This window comes from Lytechinus pictus, chromosome 1 (genome assembly GCF_037042905.1).
Source record: "Lytechinus pictus isolate F3 Inbred chromosome 1, Lp3.0, whole genome shotgun sequence".
Classification (NCBI taxonomy): domain Eukaryota; kingdom Metazoa; phylum Echinodermata; class Echinoidea; order Temnopleuroida; family Toxopneustidae; genus Lytechinus; species Lytechinus pictus.
In genome coordinates, this window is record NC_087245.1 from 5,886,709 (window position 1) to 5,909,417 (window position 22,709).

Sequence of the window (22,709 nt, forward strand, 5' to 3'; positions counted from 1 at the left end):
ATTTATATTTTATGGTCTGAAAATTAAAATTTTCTGCTCGCTCTGCGCGCTCGTAAATTTTGATTTGTCAGGTGCCTATTATTTTCCTGTATTCCATAAAGTTATCAAAATATCCCTATTCAGGTCAGACTGTCAAAACGTATCAGCTAGCGCTGCACACTCGCATCTTGATTGGTGAGTTATGTATATCTCAATACTAATGCTACAGCAAACTACTTAAAATCCCCATTTCATGACAGTTTATCAACTGATTTGCGCTCGTATTAATTTTTAAAAATATATTAACTCATGCATCTTATTCATAATTACAAAAATGCTCTAAATGTCCAGTTTACAGGCCATAATATTAACAGATTTCGCGCTCTCATTAGGCTCATTAGATTAATAGATTAATTTAAAAACCAAATTGTCCCGTTTCATCTCGCGCTTAGGAAGAGAAATAGGAAGATAGACATCATTTTCATATGATGACATAATTTTCTTAGAATGTCCCGGTCCTATGTCAAAACTCAAAGAAATAATAATGAAACATAGGGTTTTTTTAACTGTGATCCATATCAACCTCACGATTTTCCTACAAAGTGCATAAAATACAGAGCTTAAATTGATCTTTTTCAGATCGGAATATCAAATATTTTAAGCTCGCGCTTCGCGCTCACTTTATTGTTTTTCATGATAAAAAAGGTATTTAGAATGTCCATATTCTAGATCGAAATCTAAAAAAGATCTTTTTTTGATCAGATCAAAACGTATATTAAAAATTTCTGCTCGCGCTTCGTGCTCGCAGTAATTATTCAGTTGGATACACATCTCGTTTAGGATCACAAACATTGCCCAGAATGTTTAAATTTTAGGACAAAATACATGAAATGGGAAACAAAATGCTCGCGCTTCGCGCTCGCACTATTTAATTAAGGCTTATGAGATTACTTTATTTTTATTCATAAGAATGAATCTTAGAAGTTATTAATAAGACTACCCCTTCAAACAAACAAAAATCAACTTCGAGCGGCTGATTGGGGAAAATGTGGCTGAAAAAAAATCCCGCCCCCCCCCCCCCATTGGCGAAGGCTGGATCCGCCCCTGATTAAGTCTGCAATTTTCGAGTGTAGGTCTACATTTTTTTTCTGACTCACCTGGTCTGCAAACCAAATGCCAAATGTTTATCTGAAACTATATGTACACAAAGGTCCTCCCACGGGAAACCGAGATCATCGAACTTAACATTATGACTGAAAAACAATTCATCAATAAAACAACATTCAAATATTATCATTTCCCCTTTTGTAAATATATTTGGCATTCAAGGTGATACTTTTTAACATTCATTTTCCTTGCTTTCAAATACTATGTTCACTTTTGTAAATTCAATAACAAAAAACCCCAATATTGTAGAATTCAAAGCTCGTATTAAAGGTATTAGGGATATTTAATATTTTGTGGCGAAGAAAAATGGTAAATTACCTGTACATGAAAAAATTGAGATTTGATATCTAATTTGTCTTTTCTAACTGTCTTTACAAACTGATATTCCTACTCAAGTGCTGCTTTGTTTAATCATGTAAATAGGCTGTTGATCTTTTTATATTCATATTGGGATTTATATTTTGATCAATAAAGAAAAAAAAAATTTGTCAATAAACTTGTCATTTGGAACATTTCACCCATGTGTGAAATTTACAATTCAGTTTGGAAGCTGTATTTTCTTATATTGAATAAGGTAATATCAGATCTGAAAATGAACACACACAAAAATTGAAAGGCATCAAATATTATATAGGTTTTGTATCACACTCGCACTATCATTGATCATTTTACGAGATACGCCCCGGAGATGTGCTTTCTGTTTAAAACAAAATAACTAAAGATGCGATGAAGATGTTCATTTTCTGCAGCGTTGTGGGTCTCGACGGCGCAAAATGGTCGCGTCAAGGCCGGTCGAGGCCGGGAGAATTTCAGGGTGTGCAAATGCCGAATGTTGTCAGTTTCTCTAAAATAATTATTATGATATATACAAAAGCAAATTGTAATGGACTTCATGAATTGTCTTCTTCTTTTTTTAGAATTATTAAAATAAAAATAAGTTCATACACACCTCTGATTTAGTGAGATACTTATCCTGTTCATTAATGTATGCAAATATTCCAGGGCAAATATTCCTTAAACCTGTCGATTTTCAGGTCAATGTATCAAACTTTCAGCTCGCGCTTTTCACTCGCATGAGTAGGCTCTGAAAATATTCTTCATGTTCACGAATACTAAATGTGCTCAAGATATCCCTTTTCGGGTCTATATCAATTATTACATAATTTATTTGACGTTACACTCGCGGTTCGCGCGCAAATTATTTGTTTGATGAGACATGTTCTGGAGATATTCACGATTAAAAAATGTGCTTAATAAAGTGTTATACTTCCAAATTACTTTTGACAGGCCTGCCAATACATTTTCATTGTTAGAAAAATGACAGACAGATCATACGTCCACAGTTTATAGAAATAGCCATTTTCATTTTTTATCATATTAAATGGTCACACAGTCGTTCTCACAAATACACACGACAGCATTTTATTTTTTATAGTCGTCCTGGCACTCAGGGGATACTTATCGGGGGACAAAATCCATGAATGTTATGATTTATCCAGTAAACTTGAAATATTAATCAGTTGTCAATCTGTCACTTGTTATATGTTGTCTAGGGTAGGCTTATTTCTCTGTAGAAGGGGGGGGGGGGGATTGGGGTAATGTCTGTTTGGTTGTGGTGCATGGTGGTCGATCGTTGTTGGTACTTCTACGGAGTTAAATGGCCTTGTTCTACTTGTTTTTTTTTGTCTTGGGTAGGTCGGGGTACATATTTTAGAGGGTACGTGATTGCCCTATATAATCGTAGAGGAGTTGATGATAAAACAAGAGGGGAATCATCGTTTTGGATATAGTTTTTCCAAACGAATGGCCGTGACGAATGGTTGCCGAAGGAGTGATTAACTTGGGTGCATATAATTATTTTAGGAGGGCACGTATCCTCAAACCAATAACGCATGACAACTTAAAGTCTCACTTCAGCACTTATATCGCTCTCTTCATTTCCACCCATACCCCTCTCTCATACACAACCAGCTGCACACATCCACATAAAACCCCATAACCAACCACAACCAGATAAAAATCTCTCATTTTCCTTTCTTTTATTTTGTGGTTTCATTATTTTTCAATAGTCCCAATTTGAGCATTCTTGGTTCACTCAAGATAATAAGTGTTATATAGTATTGTATTTCAATTGTATTTGACCCATACTGTAGATTTAAATTGCACCAAGACATTTAATCACATTTGAATACAAAAAATGACACATTTGTTAATTATTTTAATAAAATTCCCAAATAATTTTATTGATAATATTGTCTTAATTTCACATAAAAATCAGTTGGTTATTAGTACAATGTCCTTAACTGCATATAAATAAAACATGTAAAAATGTAAATAAAATTTAACTACCACAGATCAGTGCAAGGAAAGTGAGATTTATGGTGAAATATTCTACTGCTCCTATTCCATATAATCAAACTGTATCCCTACATACAGGAGTATACTATCATTTGGACCAGAGCATGGAGGTGATACTGAAAATATAATGTTTCATATGAGATAGTGAAAGAAACAATCATCCAGAACAATTAATTAATAAAATCACGTATTCCTATTGGTTCTTAAAACAATTACAACTACAGTTTCTTAATACATAAACCATTTGAGTCCAAGAAGAAAAGATAGCAGTCATAGCAATGATAGAAACAAATATAAAAAAATATATAAATATCTATTGAAATGAATGAATAAATAAGTGAATAAACAATAATAACAATAATAACTTTAAGAATAACAATAATCATCATCACCATCATTATCCTAACAGTGATGATGAAAATAACAATAATTATACCACCATTGATAAATATAATAGTAGCAATAATAAAATGATATCTAAGGATGACAATAGCATTATAAAATATCACAATGACAAAATATTCATTCATCATATACAGTTGGAGTCAAAGTTTACATATGCCTACTTAGGGAGATCGTACCTTTGCCTGAATGAAAACAATCTACCACATGTTAAAAAATATTGGTTCTATCAGAACAGACTTGGTATCCAATAAATTTGCCCGATTTGTGATTGTCTGAAGTTGAAATGTATATTCTGCCAAAATATTTTTAAACAAATGGAAGAGCAAAATATGCACTTTCACATGATACCAAACATTGCTGGAGATACAGTAGATTTGATGGCTTTGTCACAAGGTTTTTATATTATAATTTCCAGATATATGTCAGCTAATGCTTCTGCATAATTATCATCGTGCAAAGCTACTTTTTAAAGAAACATCCATGTTTGTAAATACTTGTTTCATTCATCTGAATGTATTGCAAAAGAGCAATTCATTAATTTTTGTGAGGAAAGTGAACACAAATGTTAGTTTAGAATTAAAAAAACATGAAAAACACTTTTGTTTGATAAATTCATCATGGTCCCAATGATACTCTTAAAGATTTTATTGTAATGTTGGCATGAACACTTTTTGAGGAATGCTTAGGTGTACATTATTTTTTTATTTTTCAATATTTTTCAAAACGATTTTAATCTCCAACTGCAGATTTATATGTGATTAACCCAAGGGATACCAAATAACATTCCCCTGATATAATAATAAAAAATATCACTCTCCACATAGAAGAATATAACATTTAGATATTTTCTGTATCTTTTAGTCTAAAAGCATGTATTCCACTTTGTCAGTGTGTGCTGATTGAAACAGAAAATTACTTTTAATATATAAACTTGATAATCCATTCTATTTCATCAAAACACCATGTGATTAGATCATGTGTCTTCTACAGATACTCCAAGACATACCATACTAGATCACCAATCATCTTCATTTCTATAACCCAGGAGGACAAACATTTGCCATGACTAGATATTTGTACTTTCTCATGAATAATAATTTTTTAATAAAAGTGCATTAAAATTGATAATAAAACAGATCACCAGCATTTAGTAACTTCATTAAATTGATATTTAATACAAAAATATATAGGTTTCATGCTAATATTCTTTTTATCCAGAAATATGCTTTTATCAAGGTGGGTGCAGATATATTAACCTGATACAAAAAAAATAAATTATACTGCAGACTTACAATTATACAAGGATAGACTATTATACCCACATGCTTCGTTGACCAGCAGCGGTATGACAAATCAGATTACTCTTAAATATAACCATGTTTTAAAATGCTATGTGAAAACTGACTATCACACACATAAACTTTTGTGGGTATTACTTGACATGCAGCTGACTACCAGAACTCTTGCTAAAATCATATTACATACTTTATGCATAGTGAGAGGATAGAAGACATATAATTTCATATTTGACTATGGAAGCCATGAAAAAAAACGTAAAGTTGTAAAATCTCTCAAACACTACCATGATATATTTACATAGATTATATTTTTTGTTTATATGAAATAAATCATGAAAAGACAAGAATACCCTGTAATTAAAATGAAATAAGAAATATGTGTAAATATATTTATACCTTTAATAATCATTTACATATACTTTACTCATACCAATATACTACACAAGTTAATCCTAAAACATTACTGATTTATGTTACTTTATAAGGTGTTAATTTTGTTAGAATGAACAGCAGACAATTATGTTATAATACTAAGCAAGTTCCTTGGCAGTAGTGCATTAAGGCCTACTAATGAATTTTCATTTATTAACAACAGTCCATAAGAAATTATACATACTTTGAAAGGCAAAGAGTGGAGATGAGGATCATTCATTTTAAGCTCTATGTTAATCTAAACCATAATAAAAATTGCATGATACTCACACATGGGAAAAAACTTTCATGACAGATAGTAAATTACTTTACTGAGAACAAGAAAACAACAGTTTAATATAAAAATTACAATGAACACACATTTAAGGAAATCATATTACTGTAGTCTTTATAATAACAATTTTTCATCATACAAAATAAGAATATATATATAAATATACATTCAATTCTAAAAAGTACTGTTATATCTTGCAGGTACTATATCAAAGTAGATGAATTAAAACATTATTTTACTTGTACATGAAATTAAAGCTGTATCAATGAACCTGATATGTACAAGTACAAATCGCACCAAGAAAGATTGAATAAACAAGCCAAGGTGATTCCTAATTAATGTTGTGATAATTCCAATGTGGGTATGTACTTCGATATCATTTTGACTTAAACATCATATAAGGTTTAAAAATTTGCATACATTTTGCATATCTACATATTCTGAAGTCATAAACAAGATGTACACAAACAATCAACCAATTGAATATTGTATTTTTATAATATAAAACACATTATTTGATGTTCAATTCAATGAGGCAACATAAAAAAATAAAAAGCTATCTTCATGTAGTATAACCTGCAAAGCATTCTGGAAGAGCTGCTTCAGCCATACGGTCAGCTAATCATCTCCTGAAGCATCTTGATGGTGATTTCCAATGACAAATTTGCTTTCGGCTTAGCGGATACAAGGAGAGCAGTAGCTAAAACAATTCTCAGTGAAAATCACTCACAAATTGCTACATGAAATGCTTCACAGGTAGCATGGATTGATTAGAAGTAATTGTAGGCTTCCATAGCACTTCGTGACTTGTCTCTATTTCTTCCACGGTACGGTCGGAAATCCTCAGTCTCCTCCTGGTAAGAGAGATACATTGAAAGACTTCATTAAAAAATAATATCACTACAAGAACTTTTAACAGAGCTCAGCAAATTCTCAATTGTATCAAAGGAGAGTGTTTACATTATCATGAGTCAAAAGATGAGAGGAAGTAACTTGACATATTTTAAATATTAGATCTCTTTATGATATATCAGAAAGTAGGTCAAGCTCTGGTCTGTTCCATTGTGACCTCTCATACTAATCTACAATTTACAGTCTCGAATCAAAGGTAATTTCAAGTAACTGATAAGTAATCATGACAACACATCAATATTCTCTTCAAGGTATAGGGAAGACATCAACTGAAAGGCTGTTTTTTTTTCATGGGGAACCCCACGGTTGTTTGAAGGATTGATTTTTTTTTTTGCTTATCCTCATTATTTCATCAGAAGTAATTAGCTAGTGTAAATATCATTCAGGTTTAATATTTCTAAAGAAAATTAACTTACAGAGTATTGGTAGCTCTCCGTTCCATCAGCGACATACGGTCTCTCAAAGCCAGCATTGTTGTATTCAGGATATAGATGTCTTGGTTGTACAGAGGCACGAGGTATGCCACCAGCCATAAAGTTACTAGCTGAAGGAAGCTCTCTTGGGTCAATTGCTGCTTCTGGGCGCTGATCAGCATGCTAAGTGGTAAAAGCAACATGGATAACAATAATCTCCATGAAGACATGCATACAGACTTGACTTTGATAATTTTCAGTAATTTTGGGATTTTCCGCTTATGTTCACAGTATAAGATCATCATTACTGCCATCGGTATAATTGGAAAATTATTTAGAAGGACAATGAGGTACTGGTGTAGAAAATAAATACTGTCTTTGTTCTTCAAGAAAAAGACTAACAGTCTGCAAAGGAATCCATTTCTTATGATTGAGATTGAGGGACAATGTAATGACACAAGAATTAGGATCATAAATGGAATTGAAATGCTCACCATATTCCACATGTTTCTAATGATGCCTGAGAATCTGCTATCAATGGTATCATCATCATCATCATCATCTACAGTATAAATTGGTCTAGCTGACGGAGCAGAACCTGCAGCTGCACCGTAAGGTCTCCCTCTGGTGTTCTGGTAGTAGTAGAAGTTGTCTGAGGATTCGCTGGAGAACTCTACTGGGTCATTGCGAACAACAGCACGTGATGGCCCTGAGGTGGCAGATGGAGCTGCGACTGCAGGGGCATAACGGCGACCTCCGTAACCCCAATTGTCCGCGCCCTCCAAAAGCTCTCGCTTGCGTTGTCGTCGACGGCGAGCAGCAAAGAGAATTAGACAGCAGAAGCAGAGGACAACAACAAGAAGAACAAAGCCAACAACTCCCAACACGATACCAACAATGACGCCGGTAGACAGCCCAGGTGTTGATTCTAGCTGACATGTTTCTCCTTCATACCCATCCAGACAACTAAGACAAAAAAGAGAAAAACATTCCTTTAGATTTGTTGCATGGGCTTTTCATTGTTTGATGAGATTTAAAACTTAAAAACACAAACTGAAAATTTTTACATGGAAACTAAACAAGTTTTTTTAAAGCGAGAACGAGACATAGTCCAAAAGTGACACAATCTGAGATATCCAAACACATCTACATTTATTTTGTTTGAAAGGAAATAAAAAAGAGACTATGCTCAACATTTCACCACATTCATTAAACTGATAACATTAGATAATTCTCTATTCTACAGGCTAGACAAATTCCAAATGAGATATGAGGAATTTTTCATTACAAAACAAAGAGTCTGCATTTCTAATAAAGTATGCTAGAATAAACTCAATTTGATGCTTCTAGGTGATTTCAATTCACATATCTCCTGCTTGATGGCTTTGTACCCTGAGAAAGGTTCTAAGTTCTGCTCATCACCTTGTGCAATCTCAATCCTACCCTTAAAGAAAGTTTGTCTTGCTTAGTAGTATTACTCATGACAGCATAGCTTTAAGAGTCTTGGAACTACACAAGTGCATTGTCAATCCTAACAAAGAACCACAAGGTTTCTGCTGAAGTACTATCCAACTTACTTGCAAGAAGCTATTCCACTGTCATCTACTTCACATGTACTGTTGTTCTGACAATCCAATTCAACACAGGCAACTGAAAAAAAGAAAGAAGAAAAGAAAAAAATAAGTTTATATGTCACTGATAGAGGCTTCTGTTAAAACATGTTCATGCTTCATATTATGTTGGTCCACTAAACATAGTACATGATATACACACTCATTTCATATTCATTTTTCATAAGTTGATGAGCCTGAATGGTTTTTGGAGGGGAGTCCCACAGTAATATTCTCTAATACATCCACAATGGTTTTTTTTTAACACAAACCATAAACATGACAAGACTCTTACACATCAGTCTGCAATTTGCCTGTGTGAATTAGCTACATGTATAAATACATTCAACCAAATGCCACATAATTACTCTAAAACATTAAGACAAATAGCTTTAGTAATAAGTCATAGAATTACATAAATAATATGTGATAATGACAAAAAAGAAAAAAAAAGACAATATCTTACCTGGATTTTCACATAATGTGCCTGTGTACTCACTAGGACATCTATAGAGAAAGAAATTAAAAAAAATAATTGAATTATAGAATACACAAACAATCAGGATGATTGTCTAGAATTTCACAATGAAAATAGTTGTAGGAAGTTCTTATCATTAGAACCTTGCCTTGTATCATTCAGTAATAATGGTAATTTTTTCCCCCTTTTTTAGGTAGATTTGTACACCCATTTAATACAATAAAAAAAAACTGATAATTCATTTTAATCTTATTCTTATCCTATAGCATAACACTATTACTTAATAAAATTACAAATCCACATATTCCACATCAATCAGATTGGAAGTTGTTGTTACTCACATTATTTAATTAATAATTTGCAATCTTGCTCATAAACTCATGACAATCAATTTCTTTACAGGCACCAAGATTTACATATCAATGTTTAAAAAATTGATGTTTTAATTTTGACTTGCATGAGGTACTGTAAGTGAAACATTCTTCTTCCTCAATGTAATTGAGAGCTGTATATACTCATAGGGAAACATCCATGGAGCATTTAACTGATCTGTATTGATTGATAACTTACTGGCAATATGGATCTCCTATCGTATCAACTAGGCATGTACCTCCATTCAAGCATGTATAGCCATCACAGACTGAAATGATAAAAAGTTACATTAAAATAATTTTAATCAAGTTGACAATTTATTCAAATTCAATAATATGAACAATGTATAGATCGGTCAATGTTAATGAACCCTAATATGGTAGATGTTGGTCATGGCATTTGCAACTGTACACAGATTAGTAATATTTAGGTTAACTCATTTTTATGGCTCTAAACACTGGATGAAATTCTGGGTCGCATTTTCAATCATAATTTTAAATAATATATACAGATGTTCATTAAAATACCAAATCGAAGTAAATACATTTCAGCTTTTGGAAGATTTTTTCACGTTTTCCAAAAATATCCTCCTCATGTTTCTCTTTTAAATGAAATATTATAATATACACATTGTGGGTCATTAAATCCAGAAATATTTGACATGTGATATTATATTATTGTGATAATTCTAGAACTTCATTCATAAACTGGAAGCACATTGATATTGTACATAAACTCACCACTATTCTGACAAACATCTCCACTGTAGCCTGGAGGGCATCTGAATAAAAATAAAATAAATGAAACATAGAATATTGAAAGCATTACTCTTAAAAAGCAACAGGGGAGTGTTTCATAGCCATTTTTTCATCCTACAATTTGTCAGATCTGACAGATTTCTTTTATTCTAATCAGCCAATAAGTATTGTTACTATGGTAACTCTCAGATAAAACAGGACCTGTTCGATAAAAGTCCAGGAGATCTGCATGAGCAATTTTATTTACATTGACTCAACTTATGACAATCAAAGAGTCAGGTCAATAACATTTACATCACTTGCTTTTTTGCATCCATGAAACTTTGTACATGTACAGACAGACTGCAATGAACTTGCATACTACCAAGAGCAATGGGATGCTAATCTACATTAATGTATAAGTGCATGCAATTGAACATTAGCCTGACTAGAGATTAATCAAGGAAAGGGGGGACATCACTTTTTGTAATGAATTTGCTGTAAATGTATTGTATTAAATAAAACTAAATTGTATAGGCCTTGAAAGAAATATATTGCCCAAATAAGACCATATCACATGAGGCTTTTAACCTAGCATGACCAGAATTAAATGAGGGCAATACATTATAAAAGTTGTATCTTGTAAAACATATTAATCAAATATTCATGGTAATGCATGCAAATCTTTAGCTGTTGTAGGACCTTTAAACACACACACACACACATATATATATATGTGCACTGGTCGAATAATGGAACTTCAACATTGTATGTTTGAATAGATTCTTTTCCTGCTTCACCCATACCCTAAATACCCATTCACATGAAATTCAAGAACATCAATATTGTTTCACAGATACTTATCTCCAATACTATTAGGCATCACTAATTTTATGTGCTATGAATATGAATTTTAATAAGTGTAGAGTACAATTATTGTTTTTTTTACAGGTTCACATCATTCAACCATTAAAGATTATGAGTTACATAACTCACCGGCAGTATGGCATGTTGGCAGAGGCGTTATAGAGACAAGTCCCTCCATTCCCACATACAGGAGTAGATGAATTGCATTCTAGAAACAAACACAATGGGATAAGATTTCTAAAACATTAAGAAATGTTTCTTTTGTAGTCAGCGTATACTATACAGGAAATGGTGAGGAAGTATAAATGCATCTCATCAATTTTAGTGAAGTGAACAAGTGTATGGAGGATCAATCATAAACAATGAGAAAGAACAATCCATGTATACACATCAATAAGGTCAGCAGAACCAAGTGCTGTATATCCATGTGATGAGTAGATTATAATTATCATTATCTGGTCCCTAAATATGCAAAAAACATACATTATTCATTTAACAAAGCTTCCCTTCCTACTCAACTAACATAACGTGCAAAGAAATAGATTCACAAACTGACACGTTTTTTTTTATAGCATAACTGAATGCACATTTTCCACTAACCTAGTCACATGTACCAGACTCATGGTTAGGTTTATGAGTGCAGGTCTTGTATGATATATGCACTCTGATTTTGTATCTTTGGGAAGGAAAGTATGCAGAGCCATCTGTCGGATTAATCATGACACAAAAATGTTTGCATTAAGAACTCTTTCAAGTCCTGCAAACAACCATTCCGTATATTTCTAGTGTGGAAGATTGTGTACTTACGCCCAAATAATAATTCTTCTACATAGATGACATCAGATGCTCCAGTCCAGTTACTAGGGATACCTTGGAATCCATTATCACTTGCAATCTGAGCCCTCATCATGGCCTCCATCATACTAGTACCATAGATATCAAGGATGAAATCTACAATAATGCTTCCCGGGCTGAAACCAGTGATCCTACAGTCAATGTACTCATAAGCCACACTGACATTTACCCATGCTGTTATTTGGTCCGTGAACTGCAGTAAAGAAAATAAATGTGTACTGTTTGTGTCTACTGAGTAAGGGATACAGTATAATTGGCACATCTAGGGAAAGTAAAGGAAGACATGATAATTTTCGAACCTTTCAATAAAACTGCATCAGCATCTCTTTAACCCTAAAATGGCCGGGGGGGGTTGAATCAACCCCCCCCTCAACATTTTCTGCGATTATTCCGCCGCGCGAAATATTTTGACTGCGCCACTCGCAGAGTTTATACTTTTAAGTCTCGCGCATCTTTTGAGACCAAATTTACGACGCCCGGGTACGCGGTTCCGGAATTACGCAACATTTTGTAAGTGCATGTCAGACCAAAAATTGTTCCAAAACGTGATTTTGTGTACAAAGTCAATGCAAATTGAGTTTTCTCATCTTATTCATAAAGATATGATTATTTTTTCTTTAAACAGCTGAAAGCAATTGATTTTAGCATAATTATGCTTTAAAAAGGTATAAATCTGGTGAAAAAAACAAAGAAAAACAAAAGGTTGAAAAACAGAGAAATACATAAGAAATTCATAAAACAATAAAATACATAAGAAATTGATTTCCAATCCAAAGTTTTTTCAATTGGCATTGTTAAGAATGCTACAAAGAATATTTTTACCAAAAATTAGCATTCTAGGAGCTTTATTTAGTGAATTAGAGCAAAAAGTATGAATTATGCATTAATTAGCATAATTAATTCATATAAAATAAAATCTCATTATTTTGGAAAATGTTACCATGCAGCCTTGTAGATTACATCGCACACTACCAGCGTGCAAATTTTTGCGGCATTCGTGCGATCGGCGGCCGAGATCTCAGGGGGGGGGTTGAATCACCCCCCCCCCCCCGGCCACAGAACAGCCAAAAAAGCCCGGCCTGGTTAGGGTTAAGATAAGACCCTAAACAAGATTAAAATGTACACAGCCTAATACATTTTTATATTTTTTTAGGGATAGGGTAGATAGTTGATGATAGTATGCTTCATTACATTAAACATCAATTACAACATGACTTTAAATGAAAATAAATTGTATAATATGTGATATAGGCCGTGGGCTTGGGCAGGTCAAAATTGGTAAGCTTATTTTTACACAGTGATTAATATACTAGTATTTTGAATATCACATAAGTGTTTGTGAAAGTGTGGATGTTAAAACGATCTCAAATGGTATTCCAGCCTTTTGTAATCTACACCATTAGAAAAAAGACTAGGCACCATGGTAAAAGTAGAAAACAAATGTCATGTATTTCATCCAATTACTTACCACTCCACATGCGATGATAGTCTCATTGGTATAGTCTTCTGTAGATGAATCTCCTAAACTATTTCTGAATGTCACAGGTACACCATTGACACGGTTGTAACGGAAACTTCCCATCAATGTCGCTTTATCTGTAGAATACAGCACACAAAATCATTTTCATTCATATAGTCAAATAAAATTGTGAATACAGAACATTATTTGAAACTGGAAAGCTAAGAGGCACATGTATGTTTCATTTCCTTCTTTTTTCCTTTCCTATCTTGTGTCATTTGTATTTTTATGATTATGTATAGTATGTATTATGTTTGACTTGGTCCACCACTATTTTCACATGTATTTGTATATTGTTGTGTATATATTTTAATTTTGTGGAAATAAATGAAAAGAAATTAAATGTTGGCTATTTATTGGATGATTATACAAATAGATACTGGCAACCCATATTTTGTGGGATAAAAAATGTGATCTGTTTTAAAAGCAGCATTTGGTGGTATTGTAAAAGATGATTCAATGCTGAGTTTAGAAAGGAGAAATCAATTTCATTCTAACTGATGACAATTTTTCTTTTACCAGAAACTTAAAAAATTGTTAAAACATTACAACAATGTAAAAATTAGATATGGTTTTTGGTTTCAACATGTCAGGTAGTCCCGAAAAGGACTGTTACATGATCACACAGATAAGAGTTCTTAGAAGAACTGTTAATCTCATCGTTTCAAGAATTTGTATAGAAAATGCAACTAAGGCTACACAGACAACAATGAATGTAAATACCAACATGAAATCAAATCATTTCATCTTATAAAACATGGAGGAGTCTCTTGCAAACATGCAAACATGAAGTGATGATGGAATGAGAGCACTTACACAAACACATTCCCATGAATCGTAGAGTGGTCTCCGTGCAGTTGCATACAAAACCTGGATCTAATTCAACACAGAATTCATTTACTCCAGTACACGATGTTGGCAAAGCACACTCTTCCGTATCTGAAGAACAATATGAGAAGCATAAAAAAAAATTTAAGTTCATCAATATCATCATGTAAAATAAGTTCTGTTAGCATATACCAGACTTGCCAATGAGAGTATACCCTTAGAGCCACATTCTCAATTGTTAATGAAAGTAATCATTGATTTTCTTTTTCCATCGCATCAAAAAATAGAATAAACTGCTAACTGCACACTAGAATAAAGGTTCTACAACCTCTTTCTTCCTTAATACAAATGAGAACTGATGACCCAGAATATTGAGAGTTTCAAAATGTGGATGGGTTGTAGTGTAAACAAGGTATCTTACCATCAAAGAATAAAGATAAAAGTTGGATGGTTATGCCGTCCCCACCGGTCCAAACTCTAGGAGAGTCAGAGAAGCCATTGGTCATGATCTCTGTAGTGATATTGGTTACTGCTTCTGTGTTCTCCCCATACACAGTCAGAATAAAATTCACAACTGTTTCATCGAGTGATGAGCCTGGAGCAAAGCTGGTGACCTTGCATGTTGCCATTGGGTACGGTGTGCTCGTGTTAACCATTCTGTTGACCTCACTTAACAACTGTTATCAAATGAGAAGGAACAATTAAAGAGTGTAGAAATAGGAATATGTGAAAGGGATACCCAGGGTTGATGACATACATGTATCAAGAGCTATATCACAAGGTCTTTTGTATCATTGGACAAGAATTACATTTGGTGTACATCTATTAGAACTAAATGATGTCTTATTGGCATATATGGCATCAATGTCTCACATCCAATTTCAGACGTAAAGTTTAAAATTTCATACAATACACTTTAATATCATTTGAGCATACACTCAACCTGTCAAATTCTTCAAGCAAAAGAAAAAAAACACAAGTAAATCTCAAATATACTGCTTTTCAATTATGTTACATGTGTAATTGAAGAGAAAATAACTACACTTCTCATTGCTGTGTCATTTAAGACTGTTAAATATTTTGTATGTAAGTCTAATATAATTGGAATTAAAATAGATACATGCACTCTCAAGCCGTTTCCATTTACAATTTTCAGTGAATATCAGTGCACGCAAGCTTTTAAAAGGCCCATATTCTTATAAAGCTTAGGTTTAACCAACACTTGGGTCTAAAATTGTGGTTTAACTATGGATAGCCTAATGAGCCAAAAATCTCTCAAATTACTGGTTCATTTTTACCGCTCATCTCGCACTTGCTGGGAAAAGAAACTTAAATAGTTCTTTTAACCATTAAATTATGAGGAAAGAACATATTAAACATAAAATACATGATGCAAACATTTTTGGACCATGGAATAGGTTAAACTGGATATAAGAATAGGGGCAAGGGTGGGTAAGGTTTGTCATTGATAAAGTAAGAATCTTACCGCAGAACAGACAGTATATGTCAAGTTCATGTATTCCTGTGATGTTGGGTCTGCTAAAGAATCTGTATAGGCCTTTACTTGGTTGTCAACAAGATTGATGGTCAAGGATCCAGAGATGGTGGCATTAGCTGAGATAAAAACACAATAGTTTATTTAAAACAAGATGTTCATTGAACATTATCAAAGATAATCATAGTATTGTCTTATCTGCAAATATTTATAAATTTGAGAAAATATCATATCATCACCTAAGCTGTAGCTGAGCTGCCATAATAGGGCTAAAGCCCTCGATGAAATATTTTCAAATCAATATTCATTACCTCTTTTGATGCTTAAAATCTAAAAGAATATTACCTCTTTTATTTCATTTGCCCTGACAATCAGTCAGCTATGAAGCAATTCCAGAAAGAATAAAGCAATAGATAATATGGATAAAAGACAAAACAATAACATAGTGAAGAATTTAATACTTACTCAGGCAATAATTACTCGTCCTCACAAAACCTGCAGCGCAAACACATTGGTAACTTCCTAATGTGTTGCTACACTCTTCATTGGCCAAAGTACATGGGTTACTACCATCGCATTCATCAATGTCTGTATAAAAGAGTAATAAAGATATAATTATCAAAGATGCATAGTAAACTATACAAAGAAAATTCATTCATTATCTTCATATTTAGACAAATTTAAAGACAAAGAAAGATTTGGGACAATTGAAGAAAAAGTTTGATTGTATTGAGATAAAATATGATATATGTTTATAATGAATGAAAAGTTGATTCCACGGTCAAGGATAAGCAACAAGTCCCCTCAAAGTACAAAGGAGCCTCCATGGCCCCCACCCCCGGCCCTCATATAGAAAATAAATAATTAATGCCCTCATATTATATGACAAAAAATACTACAATTGAAGATTGTGGGATTTTCATTCTTTTTAAAAAATAATAAAAATTCAAATGTTCAGTTCCCTTCATTGTATGTTGAAAAACTAACCTTGACACAATGATCCTGGAGGTGAACCTGAGTACCCATCATCACAAGTACATATGTAGCTACCTACTGTGTTATTACACATTGAATTAGCTCCACAATCATTAGCTGTTTCACATTCATTAATGTCTGTAAGAGATTAGAAATACATTCAATTAGCATAGGAATGGAATTCCTTCCTTGTTGAAAATATCATCTCAGGATTTTATAAAAATGTGTCATAAGAATGCATAAAAATGCAATGGTATTTTGCATATATTTCTAAGAATTTCATTTCAAAAGCAACTTCACTTTTATTGGAACATATGACACTATCTCCATCTCACAAATGTCAAGCATTGCAAGAACAGTCATACGATCCACTTAGTAATGGCAAAATTCCTGCCGGAATTAATGCCATCTGTCCTTTAGATTTATTAAATCTAAACAAATACAAAAAATTGTAATCAAATTTAATCCTGCCTTCATTACAAAATGGTCATACCAATGACCATCTTGGTCTAATTATTTGGATTTTGAATTCTTTGATTTAATTTTTATACTTGCTTCCTATTACACTTATATTAAAGATAAATAAGTTATAAACTAACCAAGACAAGGAGATGCCGGAGGAATACCCGAGTATCCAGTGTCACATGTACATATGTAGCTGCCTTCTGTGTTATTACACATTGAATTAGCTCCACAATCATTATCTATCAGGCATTCATTAATATCTGTAGGGAAAGATACAGAGTTTCAATATTGGGATAGAATTGAGTGTTTTATAGTTGAAAATCTAACTTAAGATTTACTGTGATTGTGATATCTTGAATTATCTTAATAACAAGTGGAATGCCTCTGGCAGTCTCACCTGCATCACGCAATTCAATATAGCAGCAGTGCTGACTTTGAAAACTACTATAACTCGCACAAGATGTTCAGTGATACTTGGTTACTCTTATGTCCACGTTTTATGAACTAGACCAATACACTTACAGAGATACATGTATGATGGTAATTCAACAAATACCCCCAACATGGCCAAAGTTCATTGACCTTACATGACCTTTGACCTTGAACATGTGACCTAAAACTCGCACAGGATGTTTAGTGATACTTGATTACTCTTATGTCCAAGTTTCATGAGTCAGATCCATAAACTTTCAAATTTATGATGGTAATTCAACAGATACCCCCATTATGGCCAAAGTTCATTGATCTTTGACCTTGGTCATGTAACCTGAAATGTGCAAAGGATGTTCAGTGATACTTGATTACTCTTATGTCTAAGTTTTATGAACTAGACCAATATACTTTCAAAGTTATGATGGTAATGCAACAAATACCCCCACTTTGGCCAAAGTTCATTGACCCTACATGACCTTTGACCTTAATCATGTGACCTGAAACTTGTACAGGATGTTCCGTGATACTTGATTACTATTATGTCCAAGTTTCATGAATCAGATCCATAAACTTTCAAAGTTATGATGGTAATTCAACAGATACCCCCCAATTCGGCCAAAGTTCATTGACCCTAAATGACCTTTGACCTTGGCCAAGTGACGTGAAACTCACGCAGGATGTTCAGTGATACTTGATTAACCTTATGTCTAATTTTCATGAACTAGGTCCATATATTTTCTAAGTTATGATGACATTTCAAAAACTTAACCTTAGGTTTAGATTTTGATGTTGATTCCCCCAACATGGTCTAAGTTCATTGACCATAAATGACCTTTGACCTTGGTCATGTGACATGAAACTCAGGCAATATGTTCAGTAATACCTGATTAACCTTATGGCCAAGTTTCATGAACTAGGTCCATATACTTTCTAAGTTATGCTGTCATTTCAAAAACTTAACCTTCGGTTAAGATTTGGTGTCGCCGCCGTCGGAAAAGCGGCGCCTATAGTCTCACTCTGCTATGCAGGTGAGACAAAAATCATATCTTTACATAAGCTTTAAAGCAGTTACCAGATTACTCCATCATCCCCCCCCCCCTAAATCCCATTCCTATTTCATATAATAACATTGTTGGTCTCATATCTATTTATTTCAATTACCAGTGATTTCATCTATTTGATAAAATATTGAATAACGAGCCCCAAATGGCAATCAGTACACATGGGTACTAGTCCCAGTGATAATTCGAGAATTAACCGAATTGGAACAAATAAAGTAAATCAAATGGGTTAGTCTGGTGATGTTATAGTGGGAAAGAGACCAACTGATTCTGCCCAATAGATCAGTAACCCTTTATACCTGTACATGTTCGTTGATCTGAGCCAAGACTATACCCATCTAAACATGAACAGCTGAAGTTTCCTGGTGTATTAGTACACACACCGCCAGAGTCATCACAGTTATCTGTCATTTCCAGACACTCATCGATATCTGCAGGAAAATAAGGGAATAGAAATAATTCACTGTAGGCAAAACATCTAATATGATTAAACCTTTACACACATAGATGTAAATCCCACAAGTCATGTGTTAATAAAAAGAACTGATTAATTGAAACAAGAATTGCCTGCATTGGTATTTTATCATACACATACTATGTACGGTGACCAAATGGAGACATTGGCATATTTAAAGTAAAGGCAACATAAGTTTACTCATTCGCTCGATGTGAAATAATCTAAATTTCCCCCCCCCCAAAAAAAAAGCGAAAGCTGATTTCCATTTGTGAAGTAAATATACGAGAATGATAAATGACAGATACAATCATCTTCTTATCTGAAAGCTCCAAACATTGCTAGTGTAAAACATGATTGAGCACTATTTACTTTCTACAACCATGTAAAGCAATTAATCTACCTGTGCATGTTCTTTGATCTGCTTCAAGCATATAGCCGTCTATACAGGAACAGTTGTAGCTACCCGGTGTGTTGGTACAAGCACCAAGAGAACTGTCACAGTTGTCTGTCATGTCTGTACACTCATCCGTATCTGAGGAATGAATATGAGAATATATATACACGTATATATAGCCATTAAGTGACCATAATATGCTTTTCCATCATGTGAACAAATTCCTGCTCCACCCCCGCAATAATAACAACTGATTGAGAACATGCAACACATGCAAGAGAAAGGGGTCAGAGATAATTTAATAAAAAGTTTAAATAGGAATGACTAAAAAAATCAAAAGAAAGAAAAATGGAAAAAGATTGAGAGAAGAGAAAGCAAGAGAAAGAAAATGAGAGGGGGGTAGGGATTGTGAAAGAGAGAGAGAGTGAGAGTAAAAGAGAGTACACAAGAGATTAATAAAAATGAGCAATGGAGAAACCTTCAAAATCAACTTTCTATTACCTTGGCAATGGTTGACATTGAAGTTATCAAACCCTCTTGGACAGGTACAGTTAATGGGAGAAGAAGCATTGATACACATACCACCTCCAGTACATGGATCTAGAGCAGGATCGCAATCCATTCCAGGGGCAACTAGAGCAAAAATTACAATAATTTGCAAAAGTGAGGTAAATGTCTTCACTCTTACAAATCTTCCATACCGGTATAGCACACATTAATGATGAATTTTCAAAAGAAAATAATATTCAATCAATATCAACCCAATTGCAGTTTAGCTATCTTCTCATTCTTAAGAATGCCAATTGGATTGAATTTGAGAAAAAAGTAGCAAAATACATTTTTTTCAAAAGCAGGGTTCATTTTCTGTCACTGAAAATAAAGAATGAGACCCTAATCTTGTTAAAAAATGTCCTACATAATTATGTTGGAATGCTATCTTTAGTTTTAATTGGAAAACAAAACAAAATCTTATCTATGGTAACATTGGAGCTGGAATATAATTTGTCTAAAATGTAACCATTATTGGCTCTTAATGTAAGATCAGCTTTCTACATACAGTAAGTTGGTATTTTGTTCAAATGATACCGGTACTCAAAAGGATTCTATAAATGTGACATCTCCATTTCTTATTTGGATGAATTCAATTCCAAAAAGACTTGGGATATAGAATCTGAAGAGGTTAAGTGGTTGCTTCTAATACGAAACACCCTTGAAACGGGTCACATTTATATGTACATGTTAGGACATTAAAAATAAACTTCACATAACACACACAATACTAAAATTAAAATACAAAATTTTACATGAATTTTACAAATTTACACATATGATATCAAACTGGATTTCAATTTCTAAAACACTAAAATTTCCCCAAATGAAATGCATTAAAACTCTTCCATTGCCCCAATTCCTACACATTTCTTGTCAAGGCAACATGATCATTAATAGGATTGAAGTATACATACCATTGCAGGTAAATCCATCACTGTCTAGATCAAAACCAGAATTACAGCTGCAACTGTACGATCCATCTTCATTGATACAATTCTGAGAACACTGATCAGTCTGATCTGTACACTCATTAATGTCTGATCAAAACAAGAATATAAGGTTGGAGTATCAAAAAAAAAATGTTTACATAATAAAAAAAAAAATCATCATTGAAGTCATTTTAAGACCAAGAATACTACATGTATATAGGTAATTAACTTTATTAATGTGAAATACTTCATATCACAAAATTATGCAACAAAGAATAAATGGATGTTTTAGCCCTTGGGAACATTGGAATTATTCCAAGATTTAACATTCCAGGGGGCCATTTCATAAAGCTGTTCGTAAGTTAAGAGCAACTTTAAGAACGACTGGTGAACCTTTCTTACACGCTTAACCATCGCCAATGAATATACCATTTACCACAAGAAAAGATCACCAGTCGTTCTTAAAGTCGCTCTTAACTTACGAACAGCTTTATGAAACACCCACCTGATTATGATTTCTGATTGCTCTTAATGAAGGATTGATAGATGCCACATCTACATGTACATGTATGTATAGGAATCAAACAATCATTTCATACTTTATGCATGTCATGCTTTATATATGTGTTGTTCATTGTTATGTATGATTGAAAATTTGTTTATAGTACAACCCCCCTAATTTTTTTCCAGATTACACTAACTGTATATGGAAGTGGAAAACCTTTCAGTTAATCTTAAGTAGAAATATATATCCACTCTAAACACAAATCTGACACAATATGATTATGATGAATCTAAAAACTAACCTTGACACAATGATCCTGGAGGTGAACCTGAGTACCCATCATCACAAGTACATATGTAGCTACCTACTGTGTTATTACACATTGAATTAGCTCCACAATCATTAGCTGTTTCACATTCATTAATGTCTGTAAGAGATTAGAAATACATTCAATTAGCATAGGAATGGAATTCCTTCCTTGTTGAAAACACTTAGGATATTGTAATGTTGTAATGTGTACAGTGTATGCATTAAAAAAAATGGTTTCATGAAGGTTTCTTATTCAAGAATTGCATTTATGAAAGTTTGAAATTAGAATTTCTCAATTATTCGCCCAAATTCAATCAATTTTGCTCTGACTCTCTTAATACAAAAAATATGGAATTTCATTAAAATATGTCAAATATATGGCCCATTTTTTGTTTCTAACGCACAAGTTCATTCATAATTGATAATGTTACATACCATTGCAGGTGATTCCATCTCCATCTAACACATAACCAGTCGTACATGAACAGTCATATGATCCAGGGTTATTGGTACAATTCTGGGTACAATTATTTGTATGGTCTGCACTACATTCATCAATGTCTGCCAACAAGAAATTAAAGAATGAAAAAAAAAATGTGTTATATGCTTGCAAATTACTTTGTGTAACTGA

General features: G+C 33.3%; 1 protein-coding gene across 1 annotated transcript in view; it reads right to left on the minus strand.

The window, feature by feature from the left end:
- Positions 1-3,359: 3,359 nt before the first annotated feature.
- Positions 3,360-22,709, minus strand: part of LOC129254474 (uncharacterized) — a 69,426-nt gene continuing 50,076 nt past the window's right edge. The window contains exons 57-78 of the mRNA XM_054892942.2: positions 22,514-22,639; positions 22,071-22,196; positions 21,250-21,372; positions 20,285-20,416; positions 19,790-19,921; positions 19,232-19,363; positions 17,574-17,699; positions 16,987-17,112; positions 16,465-16,587; positions 15,991-16,118; positions 14,926-15,181; positions 14,493-14,615; positions 13,626-13,753; positions 12,110-12,350; positions 11,432-11,510; positions 10,439-10,479; positions 9,897-9,966; positions 9,315-9,355; positions 8,816-8,888; positions 7,733-8,204; positions 7,242-7,421; positions 3,360-6,767 (exon numbers count right to left, since the gene is read on the minus strand). Of these exons, the coding sequence (XP_054748917.2) occupies positions 6,684-6,767; positions 7,242-7,421; positions 7,733-8,204; positions 8,816-8,888; positions 9,315-9,355; positions 9,897-9,966; positions 10,439-10,479; positions 11,432-11,510; positions 12,110-12,350; positions 13,626-13,753; positions 14,493-14,615; positions 14,926-15,181; positions 15,991-16,118; positions 16,465-16,587; positions 16,987-17,112; positions 17,574-17,699; positions 19,232-19,363; positions 19,790-19,921; positions 20,285-20,416; positions 21,250-21,372; positions 22,071-22,196; positions 22,514-22,639 (3,062 nt within the window). The 3' untranslated portion in view covers positions 3,360-6,683. The remainder of the gene's footprint in view (positions 6,768-7,241; positions 7,422-7,732; positions 8,205-8,815; positions 8,889-9,314; positions 9,356-9,896; positions 9,967-10,438; positions 10,480-11,431; positions 11,511-12,109; positions 12,351-13,625; positions 13,754-14,492; positions 14,616-14,925; positions 15,182-15,990; positions 16,119-16,464; positions 16,588-16,986; positions 17,113-17,573; positions 17,700-19,231; positions 19,364-19,789; positions 19,922-20,284; positions 20,417-21,249; positions 21,373-22,070; positions 22,197-22,513; positions 22,640-22,709) is intronic.